The sequence below is a fragment of the Balearica regulorum genome, chromosome 10 (genome assembly GCF_011004875.1).
Source record: "Balearica regulorum gibbericeps isolate bBalReg1 chromosome 10, bBalReg1.pri, whole genome shotgun sequence".
Classification (NCBI taxonomy): domain Eukaryota; kingdom Metazoa; phylum Chordata; class Aves; order Gruiformes; family Gruidae; genus Balearica; species Balearica regulorum.
The window spans coordinates 7,915,688-7,940,792 of record NC_046193.1 but is presented as its reverse complement, the minus strand read 5'-3'; the positions used below and the strand labels follow the sequence as shown (position 1 = coordinate 7,940,792).

Sequence of the window (25,105 nt, the reverse complement as noted above, 5' to 3'; positions counted from 1 at the left end):
CCCACACCACCCCCAGTGCCCCCAGTACTATCCCCAGTTTAGATCAGAACCTCCCAGCACCGCCCCCAGTGCCTCCCAGGACTGCCCAGAGGAGCCCAGTATCACCCCCATTGCCCCAGTACTGACCAGGGTGTCCCCAGTACAGCCCAGTATCATCCACTACCACACCCAATGCCCCCTATAGAGCCCAGTACCACTGCCCCACCCTGTGCTCCCAGTACCGCCAAGTACCGGTTCCCAGTACCAAATCCTACTGCCCCAGTACTTCCCCTGGTGCTCCCAGTACAGACTGAGTGTTCCCAGTGCCTCCAGTAACACCCAGTACTGCCCACTAGCCCAGCCCAACATACGCCCCCAGCACACCCCGAACACCCGGGCAGTACCACCCAGTACTGCCACCTCCCCGTGCCCCTCTGGCTTCCCAGTGTTCCCAGTACCCCCCAGGGCCCCCGCTCCCCGCCTGGCTCCAGCCCAGCCCTCCGCCCCCCCCGGCAGGGCTCAGGGGCAGAGTTGAGGGGATTACGTGGCGGGGGCCAGTGCAGCCCCCCCTGCCCACTCCCTGCCCGCTCCCCGTCCCCAACAGAGCACACGCAGGCGCCTGCGTCCATCCCAAAGCCAGTGTTTATTTGGGGGTGTCCCCAGCTGCAGTGGGGGGCACTCGCTCGGCCCCGGCAGCCCCTGCTCTCCCCATGTACAACTATTTACAACCCCTGCACCCGCCAGGGTGCCCCGAGGCGGGGGGGGCACGGCTGAGGGACTGGGTGTCCCAAACGCCCATGGGTGCCGATGCCAGTGAGCACCGGCGGCTGCCCGAGGTTTCACCCCGGCACAGCCCCTGCCCTTCCCCACCCCGAGACCCTGGCCGAGCCCCCACTGCGGCCTGGACACCTGGGTCTTGTCTCGAGGGTCCTGTCTCCCCCCCCCACAAGCCCCCGGGGGGAGGACGGCACCCTGTACCCTGGCCCCACACCCCCTCTCCTAGGCTTGCCTGGTGGTCTGCGGCTTCCCCATGGAAAGCACTTGCTCCTCAATAACCAGGTGGGGAAACTGAGGCACAAAGCTGCGAAAGCCATGCCCAGATTGTGGGGGGTCAGACCTTATCCGGTGCCACCTCTCCCCCTGCTTCATCCCCCTTGGCTGGGGTTCGTCCCCCTCCCCAGGGCATCGCTCCCTCCCACACCAGGACCCGGCACCTCCGGTCCCACGTGGTTCCGTGCCCCAGTTGGGGAGGGACAGCGGCCGCGGTGCCCGGTGGTCCCCACACACTAGGATCCCAGGGTCCCGGGGCGGGGGGGGGGAGACCGTGATGCTGGCTGCAGCCACCCCGGGGGGTCCCCGCTCCTCCCTGGCGCTGGGAGGCGGGGGTTGCATCGCCCCAGTGACTATGTACAACCTACAAATAAATACTGTGTCCAGTGGGAGGGGGAGCTCGTGTGTCTGCGTGTGTGTGTGCGTGGATGTATATATATATATATTTATTTATTTATAGATATTTTTAATATTAAAAGGGGGGAAAAATAGACCACTGTGCTAGCAAAGTCCCTGATGATGGTTTCATGTATGCCCATAGGTCTCTGGCTGGTGATTCCGGCGGTTCCGAGGCTTCTTCTGGTCCTGCTGCTCCTTGGCTTTGAGGCCCGCCAGCGGCTGGGGGGGGCTGGCCGCCGTGTGCCGCCAGTAGCCCTGGCAGTACTGGTCCAGGAGTCCCATTTCGGGCTGGGTGAGGAGCTGCAGCAGGTCCTGGTAGCGGGGAGTGGGGGCACCCGGGAGGCCGGGGGGGGTCTCCGTCTGGACCAGCACAGCGTGGACGGCACGGCTGCTGAGGACGCGGAGCTGCACCTTGGTCACCGTGTGCTTGAAGTTGTTCTCGGTGGCGGTACAGGAGTACAGGCCGCTGTCGGCGAGCTGGAGGGCGCGCAGCAGCAAGCCCTGCTCCGTCCGCAGCACCCGGCCCTCCACCCGCAGCTGCGGGGGGAAGAGGTGGCATGGCTCAGCCGGCTGGCACCCGGCACCTCCCGGCACCCCCCGGCACGGCACCCCGCCCTACCTCTTTCCGCCGGTCGCTATTGTCCTTCTGCAGCAGCCACTTGACGCTGGCCTGGGGTGAGCGGGGCTGGCACTCCAGGAAGGCGGTGCTGCCCTCCACCCCGTACTGCACGGCCTCCACTGCGTTCTTGTTAGCTGCGGGGCAGCCGGGTCACACGTGCGCCTCCGCGCCCCTGCCCTGCTGCCCTCCTGCCCAGCCCACCCACTCTCCAAGAGAGAGCTCCTGCCCACCTCCAGCCACAGGTCTGCCTGCTCCCCAGCCACCCAGCAAGTGTGCTCCCCCTCCTCTAGTGTAGCCATCCTTCCACAAAGGCATCCGTCCATCTGTCCATCCACCCATCCATCCATCCATCCATCCATTCCCCTATGCACCCATTCAAATCTGCTCATTCTTCTCCCCAACATATCCATCCATCCATCCGTGTTCCATCTCCAATGTATCCATCTATCCATGTTCATCCTACTCCCCAATGTATCCACCCATCCACCCACCCACCCCATCCGTCTGTGCTCATCCTCAACCCCAGCGTATCCATCCATCCATGTTCATCTTACTCCCCAATATATCCATTTTTTCACCAATCCATCCATTTTTCCATCCATTGTTCCATGCATGCATGCATGCATCCATCCATCCACCCATATACCCAGCCACACAACCATGAACCCACCAGGGCACCCCTCCACCCATGCCCCGCTCTGGCCATGCCCCCCAGCCGCCCCCCATGCTGCGGGGCTCTGCCCCAGACCTCACTCACCGTTGGAGTTGTAGCCTCGGCACTGGCGGATGGGGTTGCCGTGCCGGACGTCCTGCCGCCGGCTCCGCCTGTGGGGAGGCAGGACGTGAGCGGGGAAGCCCGGGGCCGGGGGGTCCCTCCCTGCCGCTCTCCCCCGGCCCCCCGTACCTCTTGGAGGAGGCGGAGTAGCGGGTGCAGGCGCTGCCGTCCCAGGCGCAGTACGGGTCCCGGGCCAGACAGCAGTCGGCACAGGCTTCCCCGTACACGTCGCAGCGGTGCAGGGCCAGGTGGGTCACGCCTACGGCCGAGGATACGTACAGCTGTTGCTGTTGGGGGGACAAAGAGGACAGGGTGAGACGTCATCTCATCCCCACCCTGCAAGGACCCCCCAGAATCAGCTGTAGCCTCCTGGTGTTGGGACTGGCCGAGATACCGGAGCCACCCAGGGCCACGGGAGCCAGCTCGCTCTGGTGCCGCGGTGACACCGGGCAGAGCTGCGGCTGGGCCAGTGACGGGATCTGCCCAGCCCCTGCCACGCGCCGTGACTCACCCTCTTGGAGGAGATGGTCATTGTCTTGATGGGTGCCGGCACCTAGACAGGAGCAGGAGTGAAGGAGATGGAGGGGCGAGCGCCTGGCCTGATGCTGCAGCCCCAGGGTGGGCAGCCCAGACCCCCCAGGCAGCTGGGGCGGGCAGGGGGAGCTGTCAGGGGGCAGCAGGCAGGAGGACCAATGCTTGGGGTCCCTCCAGAGCTGGCCAAGGGGCTGACTGGTGTCCCAAGGGGTGGCTGGTGTCCCAAGGGGCTGGTTGGTGTCCCAAGGGGTGGCTGGCTGGGTTGACAACACTCAGTGGAGGGTGGAGGACAGGACAACCCTTACCTTGAACACTTCGATCTCCTCCAGCATGAGCTCCTCCGTCTCCATGTCATCCCGGGGGAGCACGATGACTTTCTGCACAGTGCCACGATCTGCAAGACACCACGGTGCCCAGGCGCTCAGTGCCACCCCTGGGCACCTGCACCCTCCGCTCCTGGGAAGGGGGTCCCTGCTGGGGCTGGGGAGAGGAAGGACCCCCCCCCCAAGGCCATCCCCATCTCTCTCCTGCCACAGCGGGGGGCTGTCCCTGGGGTGCGGTGTACCCGCTCAGGTCACTGCCTGTGGCTAGGGACTGCCAGCACCCCGGGCAGGGTGGGGACAGCAGCCAGGGACGGGCAGCCGGGCAGGGGAAGGACCGGGATGGATCACAGGGGCTCTAGGATGCACGTTAGAGCAGGGGAAGCACCAGGCTGGGCAACGGTGCCCCCAGGATGGGCACTGGGGTTGGGGAAGGACAGGGCAGGACGCTGGTGCCTCTAGGATGGGCAATCAGGCAGGGGAAGCTTGAGGCTGGATGATGGTGGGTTTAGGATGGGCAATGGGAAGCACGAGGCTGGATCACAGACCCCATAGGATGGGCACCAAGGTTAGGAAAGGATGACACTGGATGGTGGGGCCCCTGGGGTGGGCACTGGGGCACAGGGGGGACCAGGCTGGATGGTGGCATCCCTAGGATGGGAGGTATCATGCTGGATCGCTGGCCCTGGAGACAGGAACTGGGCTAGGGGAAGGACCGGGCTGGATGGTGGGGTCTGTGGGATGGGCACCAGGGCAGGGGAAGGACCAGGCTGGAGCCTCGAGAAGGGGCAGGGATCTCAGGGGGGGTCTCAGCCCCTCGCCCCACTCCGGCATGGCGGAGGGCACCGTGCTCTGGCCAGCCCTGGTGGTGCCCGTGCCCTCCGGGGCCGCGCCGGAGCATGCTGCGTTCCCCGCGGTGCGCGGCGTGGGTACCTGTGCCCAGGAAAAGCACCTCATAGCGCCCGTCTGCCGCGTCCACCTGGTCGACGGCCACGGTGGTGAAGCGGTAGTTGACATTGGTGCGGACCACCAGCGGCTGGCGGTGGGTGGGGTAGACGGCATGGTACATCAGCGGGTGCGTGCGCATGAAGTTGATCACTTCGTCGGGGTAGTCCTTGGTCGACTTCATGGATGGGGTGAAGGTCCCCCCGGGGCACTGCGGCACAAACGTCACCAGCACTTTGTGACCCAGGATCCAGGCACGGGTCTGAGCGTGCCGGCTGCCCGGCAGGCACCAGCTCACCTCCCCACCTGTGCCCGGGGGTACTTACGGTGCCCGGCCGGGGGTAGGGCATCTTGCCCGTGTAGGGCATCCACTGATAGTTGGGTCCCTCCTTGTGCGCGAAGGGCCCGTTGAAGACCATGCGGATGTCGGCCATGGAGTAGACGCAGACGGCAGAGCCTTTGAAGACCGACCTGGGAGGAAGGACCAGCTGCCACCCTCTGGCTTGGCGCTGCCCACCACCACAGCATCACTGGGACCCCCACCCAGCTGGGGACTCACCCTCCCTCCACAGCTCTGTGCCGGGAGGGTCAGCACTCACCCTGAAGCGGAGAACACGGCGTAGATAACGGGGTTCTTTGTGTCCTGTGTCTGCTGGATGAAGACATCCTCTTGGGACAGAAAGATGGGGGTGTCACCATGGGGGAGGCGGGCAGGGACCCCCCTCACACCCAGGGATGCCGGGGCAGTGGGGAGGGCAGCTCCTCATGGGAGAGGTAAGAGGTGGGGGGCAGCAAGGGGGTCCCCAGCCCTCCCCATGAAACAGGGTACCATGTCACCTCCCAAGGGTGCCCCCAAGCCCGCAGGGGTACAGAAGGACCCTGTTCCCCCCTCGCCCACTCACGGAGCTCGTCGAAGTGTGTTTCGATCCCGTCGGGTCCTGGCACGGAGCAGACAAGCCGAGCCTTGAGGAAGGTGCTCCACTTGTTCACGAGGCAGCAGTGGCCCCCATCGTCATTCTGCAACAGAGGGACCCCCGTGCTCAGCCCTGCCTGTCCCCCTGCCCGCTCCCCTGCCTGCCCACCGCTCCACCTACCAGGCAGATGCGCCCAATGCGGGAGTAGACCCCAGGGCTCAGCGGAGCATCGGCCGACTTCTCTCGGAAGAAGAAGTAGAGCTTGTCGTCGTTCCTCTCGCTGCTGTCGGGGATGAGCTGGGCGCGGACGAAGGCTGGGTCTGGAATGGCACGGCATGGCACAGCACCGTCAGCCCAGTGGCACCCCTGCCCTGTGCAGTGGCGGGATGCGTTGCCCCGCTTCTGGAAAAGCACTGCCGTGGTCGCAGGGCAAAGAGCTGGATCTGGACCAGAGCTGAGGGCTGAGGAACCGGCTCTCTCTGATGGGGCTCAGAGCACCCCTGAAGTCCCTTGGAGCATCCCCAAGATCCAGCAGCTCTACGAGCAGGGTGGTGGGAACTGGTCTTCCTCCCCAGGGAGGAACCACACAGCCTGGAAGCTTCTCAGGAAGCTTCTCCCTGCCATCCATCAGCCAGCGCCCAGCCTGTGCTGACAGCTCCCCCTCTTCAGGTTACCGCCCTGCCGGCTCCCCAGCCCGGCAGGACCATCCCATCTGCTCTGGTCTGTTTACTCAGCTGCCGCCCCGTGGGCAGGGGTGCTCCGAGGGGGGCAGGATGAACGCTTGGGGTCACCGACTGCAGGCGACACGGTTGACATCTCAGCCCTGCAGAAACCCGTGCACGGACTCTGGCAGAGCCAGCCCCCATTTCTTCCAGCTGGCTGCTCTCATCACCCAGCAAAGCCCCTGGCACGTCTGTTACTGTGCCCCACACAGCTATCCCTCTGCTCTTCTGCCTAGATTTCCATCCATCCATCCATCCATCCATCCATCCATCCACCCGTCATCTGTCCATCCATCATCTGTCCACTCATCCATCTACCGTCAACTATCCATCCATCACCTGTCTGTCCCTCCCTCCATCCATCTGTCCATCCATTCCTCTGTCCGTCCATCCATCCATCCATCCATCCATCCATCCATCCATCCCACACCACCACCCATCCACCTGCCCATGCTGGCTACTGTCCCTGTCCTGGGAGAAGGATGCAGTATGACACAACAGGTCTCATCTCTATGGCTGCAGCCGTGGGGTCCCTAGGGAACCTGAGCCAATGACACCCCAAACTCACCATTAAGCCAGCGTGAATTGTACTGGTCTGTCCTCATGGCTGTCTGTTTGCCCATGGTGCGGAAGATGGCTGCGTCCGTGCCCATGAAGTCGATGTAGACACCAGCATAGAGCTCTTCATCTGCAGAGGGCAGAGATCAGCCGGGGGGGTGCCACCTAGTCCCGTCCACCCACCTTCTCCCACTGCCCCAGGCTCCATCCAGCCCCAGCCCTGGCTAGTAGCCACCAGGCAACCAGGAGCCACCGCCTGTAGCCATCCCAGACACCTGGTGAGGTTGGCCCAGGACCCCCACCTCTGCTGGGCCAGATGACCAAGGACCGGGCATCCGGGTGCCCAGCCATCTGCAGCTGGAGCGGGCAGGGGTGGCAGGGGCAGGAGCCTGACTCCTTGGGGATATTTGGGCAACGCAGGAAGACGGTGGCAGCAGTTGTCCCATCTCGCCTGCATGTTCCCTCTGCCCAAGGCAGGCAGCACCGGCCCCAGGGAGCTACAGGACTCACTGATTAATGCAGAGACGGTGTCAACTTTGGGGTCGTAGGAACACTTCCCCTTGCCCGACTCCAGCTTGTCTGGCTCCAGGTAGAAGATATAATCCTGGAGGAGGAAGCAAACCCAGGAGCTGGTTAGACTTTCACCCCTCCATCCCTGTGGCACCTTCCGAAGCCCACCGGGAGAGGCAGCCTCCTCCGGGATGGAGCCCAGCATCGAGGACAGATGAGGATGGACCACACCGGGGGTCTGCAGGTTTCCTGAGAAGCTGAAGCTCCTGCGAGCTACTCCTCTGATGTGACTGGGTGCTTCTGCATGCCCTCCACCACTTGCAGACTTGGCCAAGGTGCCAGGCTGAAACGGGGCATCCTTCCCCCACGCCCGTGTCTCGGCAAACATCTCCCTCCGTCCGTCTTCATTCCAGCTGTCCGTGCCACGCATCGCCGCTTGGCCGGCTCCAGGTCAAGCAGCTCCAGCACCTTTGGCAGGTGGGGTTTGGCCAGCGGCACAGCTCGGCTGCCAGATCCACTGTGCTCCTCCTGCCAGGACCCATTTTCCAGCGGGCACCACCAGGCTGGCATCGCAGTGAGATGCTCCGGAGATGCGTCGGGGCATTTGCCCCATGCCGTTAGGAACCGACTCCCCACCGTCGCCTCTGCCTTCGCCTCGGCCATCCCCGGCACCGTCACAAGCCCCCGGCCAGGGGCGAAACCCACACTGCCTCCAGAGACGCACGCAAAATCCTCTGCCAGTGCTGGGGGGGGCAGGCAGGGCCAGGCTGGCCCAGCCAAGTCACCCCTCACCCCGGCGTACGGACCCCTGGCACTGGGACAAAGCAGCAGCGCAGCAACACCTGCGGGGAGCCCGGCTATGGGGGGACAACCAAAATCAGGCTGGTGGAGCTACCCGCAGGCCCCGTGCCCTGGCTTTGATGCAGGGGTGATGGACACAGTGCCAGTCACTCTGTCGAGAGGCGAGCAGGCTCCTGGCAGAGCCCCCGACTCTGGGAAGGGCAGGATGGGGCGCGGAGCTGGGATGCTCACCACGCACATCACCCACCGGAGGGTCTGCTGGCACCAGCTACTCCCAGGCCACCCAGCCCCAGAGATGAGCACAGCCGTGCTTCTGCTGTCCCCGTCGCGGCGCTGTGCCACCATCACCATCACAAACACCTCTGCCTGGTGCTGGCCCCGCTCCCGAGCCGGGCAAACTCTTTTCAGGAACAATCTGGCTCTCCAGCGTAGCCCTGGCACCGGCCGCACCACCTCACCCTCCTGGCCGGCCAACCCACGAGCTGCCGCTGGTGCCGGCACTGCCGTTTGGCTAACACGCCTTAAAACGCATTGGCGCTGCTGGAAAGCGGGTGCCGGCGGCCCCCAGGGAGCCCCCGCTCGGGGCACGGGGAGCCGCACCGGGGAGCTTCTCCCTGCAGATGCCGGGGCCAGATTCAGCCGGGAGGGAGGAACTGAGGGGCTGAAATGGCAACGGTGCTTCCCCGGCTGGCACCGGGGAAGTTGGCAGCAGGAGCTGCCCACAGCCGGCGAGATGCTCGTGGCCGAGCATCGCCCTCTGCCCACTTACCACCTGCCCGCAGAGCAGGGGGCAGAGGGACGGGCAGGGGGACCCCCAGGCTGCCGCAGGGTGTCCGCGCCCCACGCGCTCCCCAGCCCATGCACCGACCCATGTTAGTCCGGAGGGGAGGCTCGGGGTGACACTGTCAGGGCGGGCTGGGTGCTGGGTGTCCCCCGAGCCCACTTGCCCACTGGCATGGGACAAGCCCCTCCCCGGGGCAGGACGAAGCAGCTGCTCAGTGATGTTTTTGTAGACCCTACCAAAACACCTCCTGCACATCGCCTTAGCATCCTCCCCTGAACCATCCTGATTCCTGTGGCTCTGCCGACACGTGGCCCTGCTTCCAATGGGCCATGGCAAAACCAGAAGAGGGGAGAGCCACCACCCCTGACAGTGTCCCCCACGAGGGACCCGTGTACGGCCTGGGAGGAAGGAGTTAGTGAGAGAAGGAGAGCAGAGATGCCAGGCTGGTGGCCGGAGGATGCTGTGCTGAGAGGGAAGGAGACGGCGGGGATGCCCATGGCATGGGGCGCCCAGCCTGGGGGTCGGAGGCATGCCGGTGGGAAGAAGGAGCCCGCGGCTCCAGCGTGGCCCAGGGGAGAAGTGGGCACGGCTGCGGCGGGCTCCTAGACCGGTTCCCACCTTGCTTTGTGCTGGTCTTGGGCTGAGGGGGCCGTCGGCGGATCTGCTTTCCCGGCCTCCCGGCTGGCTCGGTGGAAACCCCTGGGGAAAAGGAGCAGGGCAGAGAGTTAGCGCCGGTGGGGGAGGAAGGACCCCCCGGGACAGGGGCGGGACCCCAAGAGCTGGGGTGATGGGTGGCTGTGGAGCAGCAGAGCCGCAGTCCCCCCAGGTGGTGCTGGTGGGGGTCCCTGGATGCTCCAGGCTGGGCTGGTCCCCAGCAGGCGCTTCTCCGGGCTGGATCCTGCTCTCTCCCGCAGAACTGAGGTGCCCTGGCACGGGGCAGGAGAGAGCGGAGAGGCGGCTACCCGCACCCAGCCAGGATGGCCTCATGCCTGGAGATGCACAGAGGGGACCTGCCACCCAGCTGGCAGCACCCCGTGCAGAGGAGCAATGTCCTGGTGCCAAGCTGTGGCACGGGGGAAGCTACCGGCACCGCGGGGGTCACCGGGACACCCTGTCCCTGCCACACCACCGCTGGCTCCGCCGGAGGGAACAATGATGCTGTCCTCAATTGCACGGGCATCCCTGGTGCTCCTCAAATGCTGCCGCTGCCCAGTCCGATCCCAATCCTCTCCCAGTCTGGTCTCAGTCCAGTCCCAATCTGGTCCCAACCTGGAGTTGCCCAAGCAGCATCTGCCTCTCGGTGCCTGTGCCAGGCCCAGGGGCAGAGGTCCATCCTCCATGTCCAGTGCCGTGCTCTTCCCTCGCCTCAGGCTGGCGGCACCCGGCTCACTCCAACTGCAGGAGAGGACACAGCCCGGGACCTGCCACCCCAGTGTGGAGGGGATGGACACCTCGCAGGGCTCGGGGACCCTGGGACGCCTGGTGCTGCTACTTGCAGAGACCATCTCCCTCCCAGGGCCATCCCGAAAGCGCTCCTCTGTCTGCCACGCATCCAGCCCAGTGGCACGTGGCTTCAATGCCGCCATCTCGCTGCACACCGTGGTCCTTGGGACCGGGTGACACCCATCCAGGGACATCCCCTGCATGGCTGCATGTGCTGGCACAGCCCCTGCCGTGGTTCTGCCTGTGCAATGCTGGTGCTGGCGCGGTGCTGGGTGTCCTCCACATCTGTGGCGAGGGGCTCGGTGGCAGGTGGGAAGCTGAGAGAGGACGCGTCCCTCGCCCCGGCAGAGATCCGGTGGCGGCTGTGGCTGGCAGGGTGGGAGGGCATGTCGCATGGAAGCCAGCGTCGGGGTCCAGCCGGGGTGGCCCAGTTCCGGCGTGAAGTCCTCGGTCTGCAGAGAGGGCTCAGCCCCGCTCGGCAGCATGGCATCGTTAGCCATGGTCACCCCCCGGCCCGACGCTGCCCCCCAACCCTCTGCCCCGCAACCCTCCCGGCACTAGCCAGCAGAGCTGAGCTGCGCCACGCCGCCCTCCTGCCCCCCGCTGCAGTCCCATGGCAGTCCCCCCACTGGCGCTGCCGGGCCGGGCACCGGCTCACCGCAACCCCCATCCCTCCCACCCCTCACCTGGGCTTTGCGCCCACGGTTGACGAAGGCGCAGATGGGGTTGTAGGCACCAGTGCCGCAGACGTAGAGGTGGGTCCGGTTCCAGGGCTGGATCAGGCGGATGAAGTTGCCGCACTCCCCCTGGGAAGTGGAGAGCGAGGTGCCAACCCCAGCAAGGGGACGGGGGCACCCCCCCTTCCCACTGCCTCCCAGCACCCGCACTGGGGCGGGCACCACGGGGTCCAGCCCCCCGGCATGGGGTAGGAGCTGGGGACGGGAGGAAAGCAGGCCAGGGAGCCAGGAGGATGGGGGGCTGGCATGGGGCATGGGCTGGCGTGGGGCATGGCATGGGGCTTTGGGGTGCCATGGGTCTTGCGGTGCCGTGGGTCATGGGCTGGCATGGGGCTTGGGACGGCACGTGGCATGGGATGGCACAGGTCAGGGGTTGCAACGGGCATGAGCTGGCACCCTGGAGGGCCCAGCCCTGGCTGGCGGGAGGAAGCAGCGTGGGGAGCTTGGCCTCCTGCTTGCCCATGAAGCTCTGCAGGACCTGCACGGCTGGGAGAGAAGGGGTGGCAGGACACTGTGAGACTTTGGAGCGCCTCCCCATCCCGACATGGCTGCAGATGCTGCCGAGCTACAGGGGACCTGGGGCATGGCTTTTCCAGGGTAGGACACGAGGACACGAATCCCCTTCCACTGCTGGCCACCACCTGCCCCGTCGCTACCCGAATGGAGTTCGTGGTGGCCACTCACGTTGCTGTTCTTGCCCGACAGGATGCACTCCTCGATCCTCTGCTGGGATGCGGGCCAGTGGATCTGTGGAGACACCAGCCCAGGGAAGACCAGGGCTCCCACCTGGCCCCACCTCTTCCCCACCAGTACAGCGATGCTCATCGAGCTCTTGCCCCGGCTTCCGAAATGCCTGCCCGGGTGCCCGGTTGCCCCCCTCCACCCATGCCCTGCAATGGCAGCTTACGATGAGGGGCTCGCGGTTGATGTCATGGAGGTCCAGCGAGAGGACGTAGTCCTTGCTGCCCACGTACATGCGGTCGTGGTCCTCGTCTTTCAGCAGGATGCGGTAATCGCTGGAGTTGAGGAGGAAGTTGAAGAAGTGCGCCGTGCCCGTCGCCTTCAGCTCTGCGGGAGCAAAGGGGCAGGTGTCAGCACCCCGGGGACACCCGCCTTCCCCGGCACCACCCCTGCTCCCCAGTCCAAGCCTGGTCCTGGCTGGAGGGTGTCCTGCGAGAGGAGGTGCCCACCTCCCCCTCCATGAGCACCATGACGCTGCCACCCCTACGCAGGACATGGGACAATGCTCATGGGACAACCAAGAGCGGCAAGGGAGGGGGCAGCAGGACCTGGGCTTAGGAGACCCAGCACCCCACAGCAGGGAGTGGAGCACCTCACTGAGATGGGGCAGGCAGAGGGGGCTCCCTGGCACGCTGGCCAAGAGCCCGCAGCTCCCAAAATCTCTGGCGCTGTCCCTCTCCTGCCATGTCCCCATGTCCCAGCCAGGCCACTGGCTCCTCAGAAGGGGAAGTTGGGACCCCAAGGAGCCGGATCCTCAGGAGGGGACGAGCCTCTCCCCCACCCCTCGCACCCCATCCCCCCCGGGAAGTTATTTTTAGCCTGAGTGTGGGAGCAACGAATGAAAGAGGATAATGAGGGTCATGAATATTCACAAGTGCAATGAGGCAGCCAGATGGAAGGCAGAAGTGCTGCAGATGATGTGGGCCCGTGCCAAGGACCACGTGGCAGGGGCCAGGGCACGAGCGAGACAGAGGACCCTGCCCCCATAGGACACTATCTGACCTGGATGCCACCTCCTTTGGAGGTGCCATCCCTTTGGATGCCACCTACACAGCCATCAAATGCTGCTCCCAGACATCAGATGCCACCCCAATGGGACATCACCTTCCCCATATGCCACCTCCTTTGGAGGTGTGACCCCCTTTGGATGCCACCCTCAGCCATCAGATGCCAGCTCCATGGACCACAATATGCCCCGGATGCCACTCCCTTTGGAGGTGCCACCCCCTTTGGATGCATCATCCCCTTTGGATGCCACCCCGAGCCACTGGATGCCACCTCCATGTGACGCTATCTGCCTCTGATGCCACCCCCTTTGGAAACGCCAACCCCTTTGGATGCGCCACCTCCTTTGGATGCCACCCCCATGGGATGCCATCTGCCCCAAATGCCACCCCATTTGGAGGTGCCGCCCCTGTTGGATGACACCCCCATGGGACACTGGCCCCATGAGCATCCTGACCCACAGTTTGTCCCCCCATGCAAGGGTGTGCCCTGCGCAGATGGGGCTGGACTGGGGCTGGGGGCAGCCCCGCCGGGGGGACCCCCTTGCCCGGCAGGAGCAGAGCAGGGTCCTGCAGGCCGGTAGCAGGAAGGAGCACGTCGGCCTCCGGGCAGGGCTCCAGCGGCCAGCTGCTGCTCCCAGCCGGGATGCCAGGCGTCTGCAGATCTCCCTGACCTCCCGCCTCCCAGCCCCACGGGGGGCTGGCAACGTCCCACGGGTGTCCCCAGGGTCCCTTCCCATCCTGGGCACCCTAGGGACGTGGGGATCTGCCCTCTTTGAGGAACGGGAGGGATGGGGGGGCTGTGCCCTGCACCCTGGCTGTGTCAGGGACCCCCTCACACAGCCCTGAGGACCCCCTGCTTGGCGTCCCGGGGGTGGGCTGGGGGGCTGGCAGGGGGGCGAGCGCCTCTGGGACGTGGTGGGCACCCACCCTCCTGCTGGCCAGGGGAAGGGGGATTCTCCATGGGAGCCCACGCCAAGGGGGCACAGGGGTGCCCAGGTGACATGCCCACCAGCGTCACCAGGAGAACCCCCTCCGCCCCATGGCCGGCAGCGGCGCTCCTGGTGCCCAGCCCCACAGCGGGACGCCCGCAGCCCACTCAGCACTGCCCGGCCGCGGCGGTGAGGCCAGGACGTGCCGGGCACCACGGGGTGGAAACTCGCCAGGCCGTGCTGCGGGAAACGGCGTCACGGGACGTGACATCAACCTCCCCCAGGCCCGGGGGTGCACCCGCCCGCCGGGGCTGGATGGACGGGGTGAGCACGGCAGGCACGTGGAGGGGCTGGCCATCGGGGCTGCGGGCAGGGGGTGCCCCCCGCCATGGCGGAGGTGGGTGGCGCAGTGCAAAGGATGGGGGGCTGGGTGGGGTTGGGGGGGGCTGCCCACCCCACAGCACACGCCTCCTCCTGCCTCTCCCATCTGGGCTCCAGATGCTCCCTGTTGACAGCGCTGGCTCGCCCGCCACCCGTGGTGTCCCCTGCCTGTCCCACGGTGTCCCCTGCCTGTCCCATGGCGTCCCCTGCCTGTCCCATGGCGTACTGGGTCCAGCCCCCGCCTGCCCCACGGCCTGTGGCTGCCCCATGCAGTGTGCACGCATGTGCAGCGTGTGTGCCCCGTGCAGCGTGTGTCCTACACTGTATGCATGCGTGCATACGTGTGTGCATACGTACACAAGTGTGTGCGTGAGTGTGCAGGTGCCACAATATGTGCATGTGTGTGCATGCATGTGTGCCCCACGCAGTGCGTGTGCGTGCGTGTGGGTGTGCGTGGGTGTGCCCCATAGCGTGTGTGCTCCTGCGTGGGTGCCTGTGTCCTATGCAGTGCACACGTGTGCGCACGAGTGCCCCACGCAGTGCCGTGGGGGGCACCGGATGAATTTCTTTGGGCTTCCCCCAGAGGGGTGCTGGTGTCGGGGTGGGGGGTGGGCCGGGGCTCGGAGCCAGGAAAGGGCAGGGCGGCTCCGGCAGCAGAGGAGCAGGAGAGGTCATCCCCAGCGCTGGGGACCCACTGCCGGCACTGGCAGCCACCGCGCTTGGGGCAGAGAGAATCCTGGTGCAGACAGAGCTGGGGCCGGTGGTGAAACCGGGTGGGAGCCCCCGTGCCGGGACAGCCCCGCATCTGCCACGGCTGCCTGGCCCGGGGATGCCGCGTCCAACCTCCCCAGGGACCCCGGGGCTGAGCCAGGCAGCGCCAGGACACCAGCGGCGGAGGGTCCCGTGCCAGAAACGCTCCCAAATATCCCACGTCCATCAGGAGGGACGGCCCCGGGCCTCGGCAGGGGACGGGGCCGGCAGCACAAAAGGGTCCTGGCCCCCTGCCAGGGGCCCCATTCAGCCCCCCACGCCCCAGCGATCAGAGGGGGCACCCCCAAAGCAGGGCGGTGACAGACCCGCTGCCCCGTGACGCCCTCTCCAAAGGGGACGGAGGGGTGGGCGAGCCCCCGCCCCAACCTCTGACCTCCCGAACCTCCAGCCCCCCACCCTCCCCGCCTAATCCCCCACCACCGTGCCCCCAAACCTGCCCCCGGCAGCCACAGGGGGTCCCCCGGGACAGAGGGTGCCCCCCGGGGCTGGAGAAGCCGACTCGTTAGCGGACGCGCCCTGACGAGCGTATTCCCTCCCACATTCCCACCACCAGCCCCAGCACCGGCGGAGCTTCCCCGACTGGCCGGGAGCCTAATCCCATTTTAATTGCCCGGCACCGGAGCTGGGAGCCGCCTGGCATCGCAGCCGGGGTGGCCTCCCTGGGGACGGTCCCCTCGCAGCATCCCGCGGAGCTCCCCCCCGGGGACTCGCCTCCCCAGCATCGTTTGGTGGCCTCAGGCGTTGACATTTAATTACCCCGCACCTTGGAGCGGTGCCGGTGGCCAGGAACCCGTCAGACCCTTGGCCGGCAACACGGCGCGATGCTCAGCTCCGTCCGCGGCAGCGACGGGCGGCACCGCCCGATTACACACTCTGCAAAGCCAAATTCCCCCCCTGAAAAGCCAAATTCGGGCTGAATTTACGGCCCCGGCAGCTGCCCACCAGCTGCCCGCACCTCCACCCTCGCTGGCCGCCACCACCGTCCCCGCTGGGCAGGGACGAGCGGTCCCTTACCCATCGGCACCGAGCTCCAAAGCAAGGGTGAGATTTTGGGGGTCCCTGATAAACCAAGCATCCTGGGGGGAGGCTGCTCACCCCAGCCCCCCCAAATCCCCCCGACCTCCCCCAAACATCACCAGGGCGCCGGCACGAAGGGTTAACGCCATTAGGACCCGAGCTGCTCACCTCCCCAGGTGCACCATCACTGCACCCCCCCAAAACCAATTACAGGCGCTCTCACCTAATTAGTTTCTAATTATGAGCTTGTAGCGCATTCAACATAATTAGCATGTAAATTACACGGTGTGTTTATATTCAATAACCGCTCTCCCCCCCCGGCTGGCGGCGGCGGCGCCTTTTGGGAGCCCTTTCGTTCCGTGGGGGGGAATGAATTCACTCCAAATGCCGACGGAGGGACCCAGCGGCTGATCCCAAGGGAGCCCGGCCCCGCAGAGATAAATCCCGGCTCCACCCCGGAGTATTTTATCCCACAAATTTATAAGGGCACCTCAAATTCTGAGGATGCTTCCCCAACCCTCCCTAATTTTTTTTTTATTTTTTTTTTTTTCCTCCACTGCTTGAAATGTGGGATGCAGCTTTCTGGGTACCCTGCGGAGGGAAGGGATGGGGAGCGATGCTGGGAGAGGGATGGGGGGCTGGATGCGTCCCCTCGCGCGTTTAAGGCATTTGTTGTTATTGGGGCTGATCAAAGAGCTGGGTGGGTCGCTTGATGAAAGCAGAATTGCTTATTTGTTTGAGCGTCACTCCGCTACCCCTTGATGGGTTATTTATGATGTAATTAAGCTAATTACATGTAATAAGAGAGTTTCCGTGGCCCCCAGCCAAGCTCTTTTCCCACTTAACCGATTCACAGGTGGGAGGAAACCGAAGCCGCCTTGCTGGGGCTTGGGAGATGAAATGGCTCCGGTTCCCGCTCGCTGCCTTCCACCCCCGACCATCTCCAGCCCCCCGGGAGCATCACCCCGCGCTGGCACCCACCACCCGCTCCGCCAGCCCCCGCGGCAGGGGACAGGTGCCGCGGCCACCCGGCTCAAATCCCCTGGGATAAAAGCAGGGCCGGCCGGGTGCTCCCCCCACTGCCCGGCCGGTTGGGCACAGGCCAAAATAAAAGAAAAAAAAAACAAAAAAAAAAAAAGAAAAACCACATTTTTTCAACTGAAACCGCTGATTCATCCCCTGGCGAGCCTGCCTGAAGCGCTCGTGGGGGACCGTGCCCCAGGGAGCATCGCTGGCAGGGGGGACCCTGTCCCCACCGAGCATCCCTCCGGAGCGGCGACCCCCGTCCCCAGCGGGGAGCTGGTCCAGGGGATACTCCGGCATCGCCAGCAGCAGGAACCCCCTCCTCAGGAAGAAGCTCTTTCACACATACACCCCCCCAAAGCAAAGGGCTGACCTGAGGGGTCCCCACACGCCGCATTTGGGGTTTTTTTAAAATTCTTTTTTACATTATTTTCTTTCCCAGCCCCTGAAAGCCCGGGTGTGCCAAGGCGCCGGGCGGGAAGGCGGTCGCTTTCCCCGGCCATTTGCTCCGCGCCAAAAAGGCGGCGGGGAAGGGGGTGGCTGGGGGTGCTCCAGGCAGGGGCCACGGCACCGGAACCGGGGGGGACACACAGGGTGGGGGGACACACGCCAGGAGTCCAGGCAAGGCCACGCTGGCTCCAGAAGGAACGTCATTAATTTGAGGGATAACGAGCTTATTAGGTACTGATTTGGGGGGGGCTGAAATCACGCAGGATTTTTTGGCGGGGTGAGGGGGGGAGTTTAAGGAGCTTATGGAGCTTCGCAGCCGGAGCCCCGGGGGCTCAGCGCCGGCGGCAGCCGGTCCCAGCGGGTGGGGGGGGGGCCCTGCCGCAGCCCCCCACCGCCCCAGCCGGAGCAATCCTCTTAGGGGTCACAGGGCTCGGCCCGCGTCCCCGTCCCCCAGGACGTGGGATAAGGGACGGCGGCATCGCCCCCACCTTTGAGGGGTCCACGGAGCAGCACCGGGGGGGGGGTGGGTGCGTCCGGCGCACCCCCCCGACTCACAGCGGGTCATGCTCTCCCGGCACGTCCCCGGGGCTGGCTGTCCCGGAGCCCTTGTCCCTGCCCGTGTGTCCCGTCCCCCCCCCGTGTTTATCCCAGCCCACTGTCGCCGAGCGGTGCCCACAGCTGCGGCAGCTTAGGAGGGCGCCTGGGCGGCCCCCGAGGACACGGCCCCCTCGCCGGGCTCCTCTCCAGCCATCTGCCACCCCCCGGCCCGGATCAAGCGTGGCGACGTGCCCCGGCTGCCAGCTGAGATGCCAGCGGGGAGGGAGGGGAAACTGAGGCACGAGGTGCCCGGGAGCACGGTCACGCAGGGGGCTGGCGGCAGAGCCAAGAGGAGACTCCACCGCTTGATTTATTCTTTTTAAAGTGATTTTTCCCCTCTGCAGGAACTGCCCTGCCTCTCACCCGGCCCCTCCGGGCCAGGGCTGCCCCCGGGCTGGATCTCTGCCGCGGCTTTTCCGAGAGGTGCCGGCAGGGCTGTTCCTGCCGTCACGGGGTGGGGGGGAGCGGCTCCCCCTTTGAAGCCCCACGGAGAGTCCTGACCCTGAGGGCTTCCCGCCGTGATGCGGGGCGAGAGCCCACCCTTCCTTCCCGCACGTTTTTTTCCACGCTGGACAGGGAGCAGGACACGGAGAGATCAATCACCATCACCATCATCATCATCATCATCACCTCCTGCATCCTTGCAGGGAAACCACCGACCTCTCCCGTGCCAGAGCCCCCAGCCCCGAGGAAGGCCCGGAGGAGAGGGGGCTGCAGGATGTGTACGGGAGGGGGGGGGAACTGTTAGCAAGGAGGTGATTAAAAATATCCATCCTATTTCTGGCCGGCACCGGGCTGGGATCTGGGAAGAGCTGTTGGCAAAAGGGAACCGCGCCGGAGCCGCTCCCAGTGCTGTTCTTTCCGTGCCGGTCACCTTCCTCCTGCTGACACACGGACAGGAAAGCCTTGAGAGGGAGGACAGCCGGACAGGGACCATTGGGGGTCACGGGATGGGGGGAAGGACAGGGGGTGACCCTACCCAGCCCATCACCCTGCACCAGGGTGAAGGAGCTTGGATCCAGCCCCTTTCCTATTGCTTCATTATTTTATATATTTTTTTAAAAGCACTCAGAGACGATGGGGCTCTGTAGAGGATGACGCAGGCCCTGGGGAGCTGCGACAAACCTCCGGCGCGTGATAACAAGCAAAGGCAAACAAACCCAGAGACGCTCCTGGGGCTGGCGGGGCTCCAGGCAGCGCGGCCGAGGCGAGGCGCCGGGGGAGGACGTAGGGACACGACGGCTCCTGCCGGCACGGCTCCTTCCCCGGCACCCCGCCGGGTGCCAGCGCAAGGCCACGGCCACCTCTGTCCCACCGGGCAGTGCCTCAGGTGGGGAATGCTGCTAGTGGGGACCCACACCCCAACCCCAGCAGCATCCCTCCCAGCCGTGCCCGCATCAACAGTCACCGGGTCACCCCGCGGTACCACGGCCACATCTCTGCCAGCAGAGCTCAACCCAACTCATCACACCAGTGTCCCGCAGCCTGGCTCCCATCCCACCCAGTGCCACTGCCTGCTCAGCCGCCCTGGGGGACCTGGGGCCCGGGATTTGGGTACCAGCACCGGCTCCCCAAGCAAGAGAAGGGGCTGGGCTGGCCGGCAAGCGCTGCTGCCGCCCCACGTCTCGCGGCCCCATGGCTTCATGGTGGCCACGTAGAGATTATTGACTCGGGAAAGCCACTTACCGGCAGCTCGGCGTGCGGCTCCCGGCTGGCCCCTGAGGAAGACCCCGGGGCGAGCAGCGTCCCTTCCCAACCCTGGTGTGCTCAGATCCGGCACGCCGCCGGCACTTCTCCATCTGCAAGCGTGAACCGGCCCTTCTTCCACGGCAAACCTCGCCTCTGGGCAGCGAGGCCCTGCCAGACCACCCCAGGCAGGAGGGAGAGGGACCAGAGATCCCGACCCAGGCACTTGGGTGACACTCCCATGTCCCCTGGGCACGGCAGGGACCTCCACTCCACCGCGCCAGGGCCAAAAAAAACCAACCCCAAGCCAGCCCCCACCCCGCAGCACAGCAGGCCTGGCCACGCTCATCCGGAATTAATCCCACTCCCCAGGGCACACCGGTGGCTGTGGGACAGGACAGGCGTTAACACACACCTCGCCGGGGTGGTAGGCACCGGGTCCAGCCCGGGCTTCACCAGACCCTCCTCTCACCGCGGCCGCAATTCCGGGCAGGAAACAGCAGCGGCCAAAGTGCCCCTGGCAGCCCCCAAAAACCCTCTGAAACCACCTTCCGGAGAGGAAAGCAGTGCCTGCCACACTGGGAGGAACCTCTCACTCCTTTCCAGCCTGGACTTGTCCCCAGCATCTTCATACCAGCCATTTTTCCTGCCGACACCAGCCTGGAACACCAGCAGCTCACCCTGCCTGCGCCATGCTTGCTGCCAGCCCCCCCAGCCCCTCCTGCCCGGCTCTGCCGGACCAGAGCTGCCGCGCTCGCTGTCGGCTCTGCCACCGCATCCTGGGCTCGCCGGTTCGGTACGTGACTGGAGGGCAAAGGCACGGTGGGACGGCACTGCAGCACGGCCCCGGCTCTCCCGCGGCGGCTCGCCTCCCCTGGGACCCCAAGGGGAGAAGGACACAAGGCTCCGTGTGTCTGTCACCCCCCTGACACACATCCCTGCGCTGGGATGCATCCAAGCGGGCAGCCAACCCCCGTGGGGCCCGGGGTGACGGCGGCACCGAATACACCGTGCTGGCGGGAGCAATTTTTGTTCTGCTCCTCGAGGTTTGCGACCCCAAGCCCTGCCTCATCGCCCCCCACCCTGCTCCCTTTCAGCATCCCCGCGGCAGGAGCGGCTCCGGTGTTTCAGTCTCTGGTATTTCGGTCAACCCCTCTGCCAACATGCACCCCAAAGCTGACCCTGGGGTGTCCCCCCAGCTCCCAGAGCGGGCTGGGTGGGTCAGGCAGCCCTGGTATCAAAGGGTTAAGCCCCTTCTCCCCCCCGCCCCCCAGCCCATCGTCCTCCCCTCCTGCCGGCTCCCTGCCAGCTCCCAGGCGTTAATACCAGCTGGGGGGGTCGGGGCAGCGTCAAGCTGCTGTCTGGACTCAGGGCGCTGCTGGAGGAGGGGGCTCCCCACACCTTGGCACCCAGCTTTGCCAGATGGAGGGAGCCACCTACCTGCAAGGGAAACGTACTGGGGGGACTGGGCAGGTTACCAGCCCCCCCAGACTCGGGGGGGGGTAGACTGGGAGCTCAGCCACACTGGGATATGGATCCCCACGGAGATTTCTGGGGGTGCAGCCTGCTGATGCAAGAGGAGCAGCAGCCTGGACCGGGGTGCTATTGGTCTCCTTCACCTTCTCGGGGTCCCACCCCGCTCCCCGACTCCCACCACCAGGCTCTTACCTTTGAAGGAGAGCTGGACCCTCGGGGTGGCGAAGCCGTGGTCCTTGGCGTGGGCGGCCCGCCAGCCCAGAGTCAGCAGGGTGGCCCAGAGGAGGACGCCGACCACGGGCATGGTGGGCACGCGCCTGGGCGCCGAGGTCGAGGGGAGTCCGGGGGGGGCCGAGCCTGCCAAAAAGGGCACAGGGGGGAGGGACATCAGTTTGCTGCACCCACCCCTCCAGGGATACAAGCCCCACATCTCCCCACCCATCTCCCCATCACCCACCAGCACGCAGCATCCTCCAGGGAAGGCTGGGAGCCAGCTCTGGGCGGGGGCTCAGCCGAACCCCACTCCGCAGGCTGAGTGTGGGGGGCAGGAATCAGGGGGTGCCAGTCTCACCTCCCTGGGTGCCAAGCGAAGCGCGCAGGGAGAGGCGAGCGTGGCGGCGAGCACCACTGCAGCTCCTCCACCCAAGCCGGCGAGCCTTGCCCAGGTGAGGAGCATCCCTCCGCGTCCCCCCCCCCAAGCCTGCAGCATCCCCACCCTGCCGGGCTGGCTCCCCCCGCCCCAGCACCCAGAGGGGTCCCATCCCCAGCCCTCTCCCATTCCCCCCACCTCTCCTCCCAGCCCCCAGCAAAGCCACAGTGAGCAAAGCTGGGATCAAATCTTTCCAACATGAAGGAAATCTGGACTTCATTATTCCAAGAACGTACCAAAAAAAAAAAAAAAAAAAAGAGGATTTTTTTTTTTTTTTTAAATAAAAGAGGAAGAAAAAGAAGGAAAAAAAAAAGCCCTGCCTATGTGCCAGGCAGCTGGACTCCCTGGGGCTCCAGCACTGAGCGGAGTCCGCCAAGCTGCCTCCAGCAAGCCACACACGCACCACGGCACAGCACAGCGCGCAGTGCCCCCGGCGTACCCCGCTGCCCCTCCTGGACAGGGACCACCCCCTCAGGCCCAGGTCCCCCTCCCAAAGCAGCACCCTCCCGGGAGCTCCAGGAGGCTTAGGGCAGGATTTGGGAGGAGGCCCGCGGCGGGAAGGCCCTCACATCCCCAGGGAGCTGCACGCCCGGGGTGGGATGCGCTGTGCCATGGTACCCGAGCGGACTCGGGCGTGCGGGGAGCGCCTGGCCAGCCCAGCCACAGGGGCTCTGCGCCGCAGGGACGGGTGCTGCCTGCCAGCACGCTGCGCTGGGGGGGGGGGGCCCCACCATGCCACCCCCACGGGGACGTGCCTTCCACGGCTCTGCCCGCTGCCACTGCGCAGCCCCACGGGGGACAAGCACACATGAAGGTGCCGGATAGATGGCCAGGTACCCTGGGAGAGGGATGCTGAGCTGCAAGGGGGGCAATCCTGCACCCCGGGGCTCTGTCCACAGCCCACCCGGGTGGTCCGGCCAGCCCCTCCCGTGGAGCACAGCACCCACGAGGCCAGCCCCAGCTCCGAGCGGGACAAGGGCAGCAGGACTGTCACCGGCATGCGGGCGCCGCCGTGGCCCCTCCAGCGACACGCTTCCTTGAGCGGCAGGGCAAGACCCAGAGCGCAGCGACATCGCCGTTCTCTGGGGCTCAATATTTTTTTTTTTCCCCCCTCACTCTTGCCTTTGGAGTCAGTAAATATTTCGATTTGCTCCTCTCCCCCTGCGCACAGCCAGCTCCGCTCCATTGTACTGGCATTCGGTTCCCTTTCAGGCTGGCCCCCCCCTTCTCCCACCCGTTCCCAGGCTCTGCCCTTCCCATCAGTGCCGGGCCGGGACAGCCGGAGCCCCCAATTCCTCTGCCAGCCAAAACTCCAGTTGGTTGCAGTTAAAAACCACCACCCCCCATCCAACACCCCCCCCTCCACCCCCCCCCGGCAGCTTTAGGAAATAATTCTGGCAAATCCCACTATTGCATTTGGATGGAGCGGCGTACGCGTCAGAGACAGGGAGCGAGATGGCAAACAAAGGAAAAGAGGGAGAGGAGGGGAGCGCAGCGAGCGCAGGGCGAGGAGGGGGGAAAGGGCCGGTGGCGAGCGGGGGGGCAACCCGGGCCCGGCCGGGAAAGGCAAATTCCAAGGAAGCCAAAAGGGGAAATGGCTCATTGGAGCGCACCTTGGCCGGGAAATCTCTATTTCCAGGGTCATCTGCGCTCTGGGGAAACTGGAAACTCCAGGGGAGAGCGGCCACGTTCCTCCCCCCAGCACCCGGGCTGGCTTGGGGTTGGGATTTATTTTTTTTATTTTTTTATTTTTTTTTGGCAATTAAAGTTTGGCCATTGCTGGTGCTGCCGCAGGAAGATCAAAATCCCGCTCGGCTTTATCCACCCCCCCCTCCCCAGGCCGGTCAACCGAGCGCCGGCGAGCCCAAGCAATTAGGGAAAGGTTTTCTCTGCTGGAAGAGGGACCCCTTCGGGGGGCCGAGACCCCGGGGCAGAGGGGGGGTCCCGGGGGACACGGGGGTAGGGCTGCCCGCACGCCTGGTCCCAGCAGCCTCAGGACAGATCCTTGGGAGCAGAAACGATTTGGGAGGGGAAAGAAACGCAGGCAGGATGGGCAGCGCGAGGGGAGCCTGCCCCACCTCTCGGCCACGGCGCCCGAAGGCGCGATGCCATCGGCGGGAAGGGGGAAAAAAACCAAAAAAAAAAAGGAAATAAAATAAAATAATAATGCTAATTGTTCACCGCGGCCCCTCGCACCCCGGGAATAACTTTGCACAACTTTGCGCCGCCGGCCCTCGGGCACGCCTGGCCTGTCCCCAGGGAGCGCCCGCTGCCCCCCCCCCGCTCCCCGGAGCCAGCCGCTCCGCGCTCCCGGCCCCCCTCAGCCCCGCTGGGGTTCGGGGTCCCACCGGGGGTCCCACGGGGGTGGGCTTCAGCTGCCCCACGCCACCCGCTGCACGGTGCTGGGGGAGGGGGTTTGTCTCTGATGTGTGCCCCCCCCACAGCACCCCATCCTTGAGCACCCACCCGCCGACGAGCCCTGCCGCAGCCCCCCGTCCCCCGGGAGTCCCCTGCCAGTCTCCGTCTCTGCCTGTACTGTGTCCCCCGGTGACCGTCCCCCCCGAACCGAGCGGGACCGGGGCGCGCCTGCCCAGCCACGGGCTCCCTGGGGTGGGGGGGAACCGGCAGGGAGAGGGACCGGCGGAGACACCCCCCCCCGCCCCGGTACTGCCCCCCCGCAAGGCGCGGGAGGGGGCTGCAAAGCCCCCGGTGCCGCTGCCAGCTCGGGGCAGGGGTCCCAGCACCGGACCGCAGGCACCAGCCCCCCCGCCCCGCCCCACCTGCCCGCTTCACCGGCAAGTTGCGGCGGGGGGGGGGGGGGGGGGGGGGCACACACAGGAGTTCCGAGCGGTAGAAAGTTTTCTCGGGGCGCCCTCCCCCACCCCCCGCCGGGCCCCCGCTCCGCCGCCCGCCCCCGCCCTTACCTCTGCGGGTGTCCCGCCGGCGGCGGCTGCGGGCGGGGGGGGGGGGGGTGGTGGAGGGCGGCGGGGCTCAGCGCCGCGCCGAGCACCCGCGGCCCCCCGCCATCTCGCGGCCGCGACTGCCGCCGCGGCCCCGGCCCGTGGAGCGGCGGCGGGGCGGGGCGGGGCGGGGCGCGGGGCGGGGCGGGGCGGGGGGAGCGGGCGGTGGCGGCCCAGCCCCGACTGGGCGCCGCAGTCCGTGCGCTCGCCGTGGGGGGGTCATTTGCATAGCCCCGCCCTCAAACACAGCCCCGCCCACCGCCTAAGGCCGCGGGTTCGAGCCCCGCCGCCGCCCCCGCCGCTCACCTCCGGCTCCGGCCTTTTGTTG

At 66.0% G+C, this 25,105-nt stretch overlaps 1 protein-coding gene across 2 annotated transcripts; it reads right to left on the bottom strand.

Annotated features, from left to right (window-relative positions):
• Positions 1-1,474: 1,474 nt before the first annotated feature.
• On the bottom strand, positions 1,475-24,884 carry SEMA3F (semaphorin 3F). Of its 2 annotated transcripts, XM_075761940.1 has the most exons (19): positions 24,742-24,884; positions 21,361-21,525; positions 11,998-12,158; positions 11,775-11,837; positions 11,040-11,159; positions 9,529-9,609; positions 7,326-7,419; positions 6,826-6,945; positions 5,716-5,855; positions 5,524-5,638; positions 5,221-5,290; positions 4,948-5,092; positions 4,610-4,832; positions 3,662-3,750; positions 3,334-3,375; positions 2,952-3,109; positions 2,805-2,872; positions 2,048-2,181; positions 1,475-1,965 (listed from the first exon to the last, which is right to left on the bottom strand). In XM_075761940.1, exons 2-19 carry the CDS (start codon positions 21,470-21,472, stop codon positions 1,555-1,557), a joined length of 2,346 nt encoding a protein of 781 aa, XP_075618055.1. In that variant the 5' UTR covers positions 21,473-21,525; positions 24,742-24,884; the 3' UTR covers positions 1,475-1,554. The 2 variants fall into 2 exon arrangements, with proteins under 2 accessions (XP_075618055.1, XP_075618056.1); XM_075761941.1 differs by lacking the exon at positions 9,529-9,609.
• Between the last annotated feature and the right edge of the window lie 221 nt (positions 24,885-25,105).